The sequence below is a fragment of the Chrysochloris asiatica genome, unplaced genomic scaffold (assembly GCF_000296735.1).
Source record: "Chrysochloris asiatica unplaced genomic scaffold, ChrAsi1.0 scaffold00159, whole genome shotgun sequence".
In the NCBI taxonomy this organism is placed as follows: Eukaryota; Metazoa; Chordata; class Mammalia; order Afrosoricida; family Chrysochloridae; genus Chrysochloris; species Chrysochloris asiatica.
The window spans coordinates 2,572,180-2,583,574 of record NW_006408677.1 but is presented as its reverse complement, the minus strand read 5'-3'; the positions used below and the strand labels follow the sequence as shown (position 1 = coordinate 2,583,574).

The 11,395-nt window shown below is 40.8% G+C and overlaps 1 protein-coding gene across 1 annotated transcript in view; it reads left to right on the top strand.

The window, feature by feature from the left end:
• Positions 1-11,395, top strand: part of LOC102839139 (RNA-binding protein Rsf1-like) — a 79,011-nt gene that overhangs the window by 24,801 nt on the left and 42,815 nt on the right. The window contains exon 2 of the mRNA XM_006871065.1: positions 2,710-3,242. Coding sequence (XP_006871127.1) covers positions 2,710-3,242 — 533 coding nt within the window. The remainder of the gene's footprint in view (positions 1-2,709; positions 3,243-11,395) is intronic.

The window sequence follows — 11,395 nt, the reverse complement described above, 5'->3', positions numbered from 1 at the left end:
GGCTTTCTACTCCCGTAAAGATTTACACCCTCGGAAACCCTGTACAGGGTCGCTATGGGTCGGAACCGACTCGACGGCACTTAACAACAACAACAACATGCCTTAGTCTGAGTCAAGGGACTCCTGGCGTAGCACTGTAGGATAAGCGTTGGACTGCTAACCATGAGGTCGGTAGTTCAAACTCACCAGCTGTTCCTTGGAAATCCTATAGGTATACAGGGTTGCTATGAATCGGAACCAACTTGACGGCACTTAACAACAACATTCTGAGTCAAGGAGCCCTGGCAGTGCAGTGGTTAAAGGCCTAGCCTGCTAGCCAAAAGGTTGCTCTTCAGGAGAAAGATGTGGCAGTCTCTTTTCATAAGGATTTTTTATTGTTGTTAAGTGTCATAGAGTTGGCTGCAATTCATAACAACCCTGTATAGGGTTTCTGAGGAGTGGCTGGTGAGTTTGAACCGCTGACCTTGTAGTTAAACCAATCTTGTGGCTCACTGTTATCCTATAGAGCCATGCCAGGACTTCATAAAGATTTAAAGTCTTGGAAATTCTGTGGGACAGTTCTCCCCTGTCCTATAGGGCCATGATGAGTCCGAATTGACTTCACAGTTTTGGTGTTTTGGGGTATTTTGTGTCAGTCAGTCACTGAATCACAGAATTGTAATAATTTTTGTAATGTGTACCATTGATTGAACACCGACAGTGTTGGACACTGTGCTAGATGCTTTTCTGTATGCTAGGGTCACAGTATTTGTTGCAAAATAGTTATACCCAGTTTACAGATGAGGAAATCAAAATCAGTATGACTATGTTCCTTGCCCAATATCATATTACTAGTAATTGGTAAAGCTGAGATTTGATTCGAGGTTTTTTGATTCAAAATTCATGTTTGATCCATAATACCACTCAGATTAAGAGGGTCTCTAGGCAAGGGGTTCTCCAAGTTTTGCTTGAACCCCTAGGCGCCTAGCGCTTATTGCTTCTCAAGGCAGCACATTCCATCTTTGAACTGCTCTGCTTTAAAAATGCTTGTTTCCAGTGAACCAAAATTATAAAACAATGTCATGGGAAGACATGGCCAAGAATAGAGCCTTTGGCTCTCTACTAGAATGTCTCTTTGAGTCTGACACCAAAACATTTTTTGACTTGTTTCTCACTCACCTCACTGCAATGGAATTGGTTCCAACTCACAGTCACCCTGTATAGGGTTTCCAAGGTTATAAATCTTTATGGGAGCAGAAAGCCTCATCTTTCTCTCACAGAGCAGCTGGGGAGTTTGAACTGCCAACCTCGCAGTTAGCAGTCTAGTGCATATCCTACAGTGCCAACAAGCTTGTTCAGCTATGTTCAACTAGTTTTACAAATTCATCTTAACAAACAGCTCAAATATCCAGCCTATTTTTCTGCCATCTCATCTACAAGGATATTACGGGAAACTTTGTTCAATTCCTAGATAAAATGAAATTCACTATAGCTATCACATTCTCTAATCTGCCGATCTAGTAACCAGATCAAAAAAGGAAATGAAGGTCTGGGAGGGATATTTGTTTTTTAACGGGCAATTTGTCAATGACTCAACATAATGAGTTTCCAGCTGCAGGCTGTCAGACAACATTGATGGGCTGTCCGGAAGGTGATTTGGGGGCAGGGAGCTTCCTACTGCCCCTCAAATGACATCTAAATAAGCAGCTCCTCCTCCCCCTCCCCACTGACCACCCCCATTTCCATCGTTCTGTATTTTCCTTTGATGGTGCTCTGCTGTCACGCATGTTGTTTTTTTCTCTGCCTGGTTCATTCCCTAAACTCCTTTCTCTCCCTCCCCCAAAACACACACACATACACACACACACACACACCCCTTTGTCCTTTGAGAATCAGTGTATACAGTCCCTCTTCTAGAAGCCTCTTTGAGTCCCCAAGGTGGGTTCAATGCCTCTCCTCTTGTGGAAGTGCACATATTTTTTGTCACACAGTGTGTATGCCGTGGATTCGGTTCCGACTCATAAAGAATGACCCTGTATCGGACTTCGGAGGCTGTAAATCTTTACAGGAGCAGAAAGCCTCATCTGTCTCCCGCAGAACAGCTGGTAGTTTCGAACTGCTGACCATGATATTAGCAGCCCGATTCGTAAGCACTACGCTACCAGAGCTCCTTGTAATACAGTAGGTTCCAATAAATGTTAGTTTACGTCTCCTCTTTCCCCATGCACATCTCTAGAATAATATTGATTATATTGAGTTTACTTATCTGGCTTTATCGGTAGATTTGGAACTCACTTGTTTTTTCATTCATTGATTGCATGTCTCCCAAGTGCGTAAGATTCTGTTCATGCTGAATGCTAGGATACAATGATTTCTGAAAATCATACTTCCACAGTGTCATTTTTATGGTTATGTTCATAGCACCTTGTTGTTGTTGTGTGCCATCAAGTTGGAGCCGATTCATAGCTGTAATTAAAAGTGATTTTTGGTAATTGATTAGCTATAAAGATAGGAGCCAACCAAATACAGCCCAACTTCCCTATCAGGAAGCTTTGAAAAGTTGGATTTTATTAGCATAATTCTGGAGTCAAAGAGTATCCATTTTTAGAGTTTGCCTTACATGATCCTTGCTTTGCATCTGAACATTAATGTTTTCAATATCTACAGTTTGTACTTTTGTGTTCCTGCTATAACGTTCCTTTCTTTTCCCTCACCTAATTTAATTTACAGCTTTGTTGGTGTAACTGCTGCCAGTCTGGATCAAACACAGGACTCCCAAGCCCACCAAGTGGGTACCAACTCCAACAACCTGAAAATACTACTTAGCGATTCCTCTGTGGAGCTGAGCGAATACCGCGACCGTCAATTCGATGGCAATGTTGATGAGCAAGAAAAGCTACTGAAGGAAAGCTCCACATTGTATGTGGGGAATCTTTCCTTTTATACAACTGAAGATCAAATATATGAGCTCTTTAGTAGATGTGGTGACATCAAGAATGTATATATGGGCCTGGATAAAATTAAAAAAACGGCCTGTGGTTTCTGCTTTGTAGAATACTACAGTAGAGCAGATGCTGAAAATGCCATGAGGTTCCTAAATGGGACCTGTCTAGATGACCGTCTCATCCGTACGGATTGGGATCTAGGCTTTAGAGAGGGTAGGCAGTATGGCCGGGGCCGATCTGGAGGTCAGGTACGAGATGAGTTTCGTGAGGATTTTGATGCTGGCCGAGGAGGCTATGGCAAAAAGGTCCAGGCCCGTCGTAAGAGAAAAATCCGCAAGCAAAAAAAATTCAGCTTTCGCTCCTCAAACATCAGGTCTACAAACAAACCATTTCATTATAAGTTCAAATCGCTTGTGGAGAAGAAACCCCTTTGATGTATTTTTCTCACTGAAAAGTTATTAAATGACATGAGCAAACAAAAAGTCCTTTTGTTTTTTCTTGACTTTGCGGCTATGTTAGATGACCAGTTTGACTATCATATAGTCAAAAGCAGCGTTCTTAAAAGTAGATTATGTTTGTAAGATCTGAGTCAACGAAAGCCCAACTTTTCTTGTAAGACTTGAGTTGGATTTGATGATCATGTTTTCCTGAGGTCTGAAACTATCATTTTTAAGAGCTTACATAAAATAAAGGCAAATAAATTGTGGGAAAATTTAAATCATCAAAGGAATACAACATTATTTTAAAAAAACAAAACATATGGAAGGGTTTATAATGAAAACAAAAACCCTCGTGCCCAAACCCTTCCTACATCAGGTTTGTTCCTGAGCAACAATGAAAACGTTCTTCCTGACATTTTAAACATTCCTTGCCTGGTTGTTGTTGTTAAGTGCTGTCATGCCGGTTCCGACTCATAGCGACCTGATTTAAGATTTCTGAGGAGCAGCTGGTGGCTTTGAACTGCTGACCTTGAGGTTCAATCTGACCTTGCAGTCCAGTGCATTATCCTGCAGCACCACACCAGGAACTCCATATTTCTTTCCTAGTAGTTACCTTCATACCTTTAACCCTTTCATGACCGAATGATTTTCTGCTTTGAAGTTTTGCTTGATGCCATGTATTTTCAGTAATGGAAGACATGCTGAAATCAATAATAAAAAAATAATAATAATGTTCTGAGGTAATATGGATTTTGATACAATTATGTCAGATGCATATGTCCCAGGTCGTAGGGCTGGTGGGTGAAGCCCTTTCTTCAGATTCACAAAGTTATGCAGGTCATCACTAGACAGTGGTATGTACTCCAATTGGGATATCAGCTTCCCCAAAACCTGAAAGGCTGAAAATGTTAGCTGGCGAGATATGTCTTATGGGTTATGAAAAAGTTAAATGACATAAAAGGGTTCAATAGCACTATTCTCCTTTTCAATATTATCTATTGCCTTCCTGCTATGGTAAATAAGGAGCCCTGATAGCATAACAGATTATGGGCTGGCTGCTAGTTGCAAGGTCAATCCATAGTTCAAATCTACCAACTACTCTGCGGGAGAACTATGAAGCTTTCTGCTCCCATAAAGATTTACAGCCTCTAAAACCCTGGACAGGATCGCTCTGAGTTGGAACCCACGTGGACTTCTCTTCTCTTCATTCTTTCAACAGTTATAAAACTTTAATTTCTCTATTGTTACACAAAGTGTCTTAGGTTGGATTTTCTAAAGAAGCAAAACCAGTGAAATACGATATACATATATATAGAGAAAAACAGAGAAGTTTATTTTCAAGGAAATGGTTTACAATCACAGTCCCAGCTCCCCAGGGGAAGAGAGAGTGTGAGTGTATATGCCTTTCCTGCGTGTTGGGAGCAGGCCACACCCCCAAAGGAAGCGTCCCTTTAATTGTTCATAGCCACTCATCATAGAGTTAACTATGCCTGTATTCGGTTTCATCACCATGGGAATAAGCACATCTCAACATCTAAACCTCAGGAAATCCTGGCCTAGTCAAGTTGACACAGAACCCTCAGCATTACATAACATAAGACACCCTGGTTGTCCCGTGGGCTAGACTTTGATCTGCTCCACAGGGGAAAGATGAGGCTGTCTGCTCTCTTAAAGACTGACAGTCTCAGGAACCCTATACAGGGATGCTATGAGTTCAAGTAAGGAGCTCTGGTAACATAGTGGTTACAAATTGGGCTGCTAACCTCAAGTTCAGTAGTTTGAAACCACTAGCTGTTCTGCGGGGAGAAAGATGAGGCTTTCTGCTCCAGTAAAGATTTAAAGCCTTGGAAACCCTGTACAAGGTCGCTATGAGTCGGAACCGAGTCCACGGCACATCACCACCATGAGTTGTAGTCAACTCAATGGCAATGGAATTTTACTGGTAATTACATAAGATAGGTTAGATTGTTGCTTATTGTTAAGTACCGTGGAGTTGGTTTCGACTCATAGCGACTCTGCACAGGGTTTTCGAAGCTGTAAATCTTAACGGGAGCAGAAAGCCTCATCTTTTCCCCGCAGAACAGCTGGTAGTTTCGAGCTGCCGACCTTGAGGTTAGCAGCCCGATTCGTAACCACTACACTACCAGAACTCCTTGGGTTGCAGAAACAAACAGCCCCCAAACCTTAGAGATTTAATATTACTAAGGTCTACTCACACTATATTCCACAACGGATTTCCTGGGGTGCTCTGCTCTATGCTATGATCATGCACCTTCTGGGATTCAGGCTGAAATGATGTAGGTGACAATGGCAGAAGGGAAAAGAGAAAGTGGCAGAACATGTGCTGACTCTTCAAGCTTCCACCCAGGCACAGATCACTTTCATGAACATTCAAAACATGTCACCTGACCAAGATCGACTCTACAGACATGGAGAATTATGATCTATCTGCAGGGAAGGGCCCCAAATATTAGGGATGCATTATATAGTTTGGTTCAGATATTTGTTTAATTTTATGTACGTTTCTGGTTTTGGTTCCACCAAATAGTGCTCCCCATCCACAATGTAGGATGACATTCTCCTTTGATATTTTCCTCCAGCTCTCCTCCTTCTCGTCTTCTCCTCAACTTCTTTCTCCAGTCCTTTTCATTTCACATTGCCAAAGTTGATAAGAAAGTTGCTCTGTCTTTAAGTTGATTCTAAATGTTTTAAATTAACAATGTTTTTTTTTTTTTATTGTGACTACATATTATTCTCTGCAATGCTAAAGAGAGTTCATTGGTTCCCCACCCCCAGAAATTTTATTTACTTTTCTCTATTTTTTTTTAAACTAAAGAGCCCTGGTTATGCAGTGATTAAGTGCTCAGTTGCTAACTAAAATGTTGGCAGTCCATAGGAGAAGGATGTGTCAGTGTGATTCCTTAAATATTACAGCCTTGGAAACCCTAGGGAGCCGTTAGACTGCTCTATAGTCTTGCTGTGAGTCAGAATTCACTCAATAGCATATGGGTTTGTATTTCTAAAACTATGTGCCTTTATAACGTCCTTGATTTCTTTCAAACACTTCATAAAGATCAAGTCTTCTATGGAAACTACTCCAGTTGATCTGTCTGACCTGTTGCTTCTATCTGGATTCATTACTTTCTAGACCATTACATTCTAGACTAGAGTTTCTTCATTTCAGTGATTTTTTTTCTTTTTTTTTTGATTGTTGTGGGAAGCTGTTCTGTGCATTATAGGATGTTTAGCAACATCCCTGACCTCATCTATCCTCAGATAGCAGTTGCAATGCCCCTCCCAACTACTGACAACCAAAAATGACTCCAGGCATTGCCCAACATTCCCAGGGTTGAGAGCAGCAGAATCGCCCTAGATTGAGAACCACTGTTCTCTATGTAGTTGTCATCCTGGAACTTTTTTTTTTTACTGTGGTACTAGGTGGAATGACAATTTCAAATATCCTGTGTTTTTCTCTTGAGTAGTTTACTCGCTTGTTTTGCCTAAGCGTACCATCAAGGTACTTTCTAAGATAAGTTAGGTGGTAAATAAATAGACTTTCTGAGTCATCTTTATTCTACTCACTTACTTGATAGTTTGCATTGTTATAGAATTCTAGATGGAAAATTATTTCCATTAGAACTTTGAGATATTACTCTATGATCTTCAAGCATCTGTTGTTGTTGTTGTTGTTAAGAATCGTGGAGTCGGTTCCGACTCATAATGACCCTGCACAGGGTTTCCGAGGCTGTAAATCTTTACGGGAGCAGAACTCATCTTTCTCCTGCGGAACTGCTGGTAGTTTCGAACTGCTGACCTTGCGGTTGACAGCCCAGCTCATAACCACTACGCTACCAGAGCTCCTTTTCTAACATCTATTAAAAAGAGCTCTGGTAGCATAGTGGTTACGAATTGGGCTGCGAACCGCAAGGTCAGCAGTTCTAAACTACCAGCTGCTCCGTGGGAGAAAGATGAGGCGTTCTGCTCCTGTAAAGATTAACAGCCTCGGAAACCCTGTGCATGGTCACTATGAGTCGGAACCGACTCCATGGCACTTAACAACAACAACATTGGCCATTAAATGTTTGTTCCAGTTTTTATCTCAGTGGGAATTTTCAGTCTGTTCGTTATCACTGATGTCCTGAAATTTCACAGTTGTATTTTTTGTTTTGTTTTCATTTACAAAACTGGATTTTCAAGGGACACATTCAACCTGCGGACATGCTTCCTTAATTTGTCTTTTCTTGTACTAGTTATTTGTTATTTCTTCCTTTCCATTTTCTCTGTTCTATCCTTCTGACTACTGTTACCTAGATATTGATGTCTTGGATTGATAATACCCTAATTTTCTTGGGCCTTAATAGTGTAAATCAGTTCAGGTAATTTCCTCCCTGTGGCACATAATTGCTTCAGAAACCTAGATTTAAGCCAATCAAAGGTTGACAATCCCATGATGATAGTTTTCCCAGACTGTAAATCTTGATGGAAGCAGCTAGCTTCATCTTTCTCCTGTGGACCAGCTGGTAGGTTTGAACCACCAACCTTGTGGTTAGGAGACCACCGCTTAACCTACTGGGCCATCAGGAGAAAAAGGAAGCAAAAAATTTTGTGCCCTTGATGAGATTTTTGAGTTGTTGAATCAATTAAACTTGTAGTCAACACTGTGTCTGGATGTCCTATTCTATAATATATAAGTGAACATTTAAGCCACTTTGAGGCAGGGTTTCTGTTAATGTGATACAATGATTATATGCCCCCCCCCCTTAATTTAATCTTTGTATGAGAAATTGGAGTCATGGTATGGCACTGTAGGATCAGGCACTGGACTGTTAACTACAAGGTCAGTGGTTCAAACCTACCGGGCGCTCCTCAGAGACCCTATACATGGTCGTTATGAGTTGCAACTGACTTGACATCACTTCACAATGACAACAACATGGAGAGATTAGATTGATACCTCATGAGACCACACAATCATCTCCATGGTTCATGATTCCTGACTTGAAAAGCTGGATAAAATCACCTTTTTACTCCTGACTCCTTCATCATGTGACTTGAGATCCTTCCTGAATGGTGGAGAGAAAGGAATGGTCATTTTATAGAATGACCATTATGTGCTAGGGTATAGCGCTGTAGGATAAGGACTGGACTGCTAACTGCAAGGTCAAGGTCGGTGATTCAAACCCACCTTGGAAACAGGGTTGCTATGAGTTGGAACCCACCCTACAGCACTTCACAACAACAACAACATTATGTGCTAAGAAGATATGGCGGTACAGTGGATTAAGCAGCAGGATAAGTATTTGGCTTCTAACTGAAGGGTCAGCAGTTCAAACCCACCAAACACTCTATAGGCGAAAGATGAGGCAATCTGCTTCTATAAAGATGTACAGCCTAGGAAACCCTATGAAGCAGTTCTACTTTGTTCTATAGGGGCTTTATGAGTTGGAACCAACTCGAGGGAAGTTGGATTTTATTATGTACTGGGCACTTTGCTGTTGTTGTTAAGTGCCATTGAGTTGATTCTGATTCAGGGACCCTGTATAGGTTTTCCAAGGAGTGGCTGGTGAATTTGAACTGCCGACTTTGCAGTTCAAACCAACATCGCAGTCAATTGCTTATCCTACAGCACCACACTGGAGACTTTAAAATACAGCTTCATTTGCTCCTAACAATAGTTTTGTGTCTGTTATACTGATGAGGAAACTGAGGGTGGAAGAGGTCACCAAATAGTAAATGGCAGAGCTGGGATTCAAATCCAAGAAGTCTATGTCAAAGCTGGTTTCCTGAATCATTACACTTTATTGTCTCTTTCCCATACCTTCAGTCAGGCCACTAGTTCCAACTCACTCTTCAAGGGTCTCTTCCCTCAGGGAACCATTCCTCTGATTGCATCGCATATGAGTTCTCTCTCCGTCAAGAAAGATCAGGTGTGTTCTCTTTTTTTGCTTTCACCTCCAGGGTCACTCCGACTCTACATCTAAAGATACCTAGTCTTTATTCTCTAAGGGAGAGTGGGACATCTGACGAGTTTCTCTGGCAAACTTGGTTTGCTCAGCAGGCAGCTTCTTCTTTCTGGAACTTTCCAAAAATAGAAAAATTGATTTTTTAAAGTGATGGGATTAAACTTTTTTTTTTTTTTTTTAAATATAAAGTGTTTCTTGAGAGGTAAGTCTTAGAGAACCTCTCAGCCACTCCTCCAAGTACCTGCCCACATGGCCTGTTTCCAAGGATGCCTATTTCTAGGCTCTGAAAACATTTTAAGCCATGTGTTGTGAAGCATATTTTTGGCTAAACAAAGGGACTTCCATGTTGTATGGATAGTTTTTCCACAAGTTTTTCGAAATAATGCTGAATATATCAATAGAATAAAGGATAAACACCACATCATCTCAGTAGATGCAGAAAAAAAAAATCAATAGCATTTCATGGCAAACACAGTAGGAATAAATGGAACTTCCTCACCTTAATAAAGGATGTTTATGAAAATTCCACAGCTAACATCACATTTAACAGGGAAAGGCTGAACTATTTCATACTAAGATCAGGAACAAGGCATTTTTGTTTAACGATGTAGTTAAATATTAGCATTGTAGGTCTAGTCAGGGCAATTAGGGAAGACAATAAAATAAAACCATCCAGTTTGGAAAAGAAAAAGTAAAACTTATCTTTATTTGTAGATGACATGATCCTGTCTACAGAAAATCCTAAAGAATCCATAAAAAAAGAACCTTTAGAGCTAACAATAAGCTCAGCAAGATGTCAAGGCCAATATATGTATTTTTTTAAAACCCATTTTTATAATAAACAATCCGAAATGAAATTAAGGAAACCTTTTATTTTTCTGAGAATAGCCCAAGCAATCAAGATGTATTTGGTTTCCAAAATAGCCAGGTAAGGGTTACACAAGCCTCAAGCCTGGTGTATTAACTTCAGGAAGGAAGGAAGTCATAATGCAGTCATGTATATTTACTTGTTGGATGGTTCTAACTATGTGTTAAAACCTCAATTGTACATATTCACTGAGGCCTCAATAACTGAAAGCTCCTGGACCTTGGAGCTTTCTCTTTGGTGGCCTCTTGAATTGATGAGATCATCTTTACATGGGAGAGTATGGCCTTCCCTGGAGACAGTGGTAAGTCTCCTGCCTCCACCTATCCCAGATCTTGTTTGATGAATCTCATCACTGGCATCCTTTATGGTTATATAAATGAGTAGCTATAAGTACATGTAATACTCTCCATGAAGTGTGAAACTGTAGGATAAGCACTTGGCCAAAAAGTTGGTATGAACCGCAAGGTTGGTTCAAACTCATCAACTGATCCTTGGAAACCCGATACAGGGTTACTGAGTCAAAAACAGACTCTATGGCACTTAACAACAACAATATAATGACTTAAGGAGTCCTGGTCTGGCGCTGTAGATAAACATGAGACTGCAATGTTGATTTGATCTACAAAGTGGTGGTTCAAACCCACCAGCCAAACCTCAGAAACGCTATACAGGGTTACGATGAGTTGGAGCTGACTTGACGGCACTTAACAGCAACAAATAGTGAATTAACAGACCCACAAGAGACAATGGGATTTGATTTACCTCTAGATGACTAACTCAGAAGAGGGTGGTGTAGGCCATTGTAAGGACAAAATCTTAACTCTCGAGGAGCCAACCAGCTTTGGGTGGCTGTGTGACAGAGAAAGTCTACATAGTAAAGAACAACAGAGTCTTTATAGCATGTGTCTTAGACCCAGGGGACTAGAGAGAGAGAAAAAGAGGAAAGGAGGTCAGTTGGTCTTAAATACAGGTTACTGTGCAGACTGCTGAGCCTGTGGCTGGCACTCCAGAGAAGATATACAAATGACCAATAAGCACATGAAAAGATGTTCGATAGTATTAATCATTTAAAGAAAAGAACAAATTCCATCATGTGGATTCTGATTTATTTGTTGTTGTTAGGTGCTATCAAGTCGACACGGGCTCATAATCACAATGAAAGTACAACACAACGAAACACTGCCCGGTGCCGTGCCAACC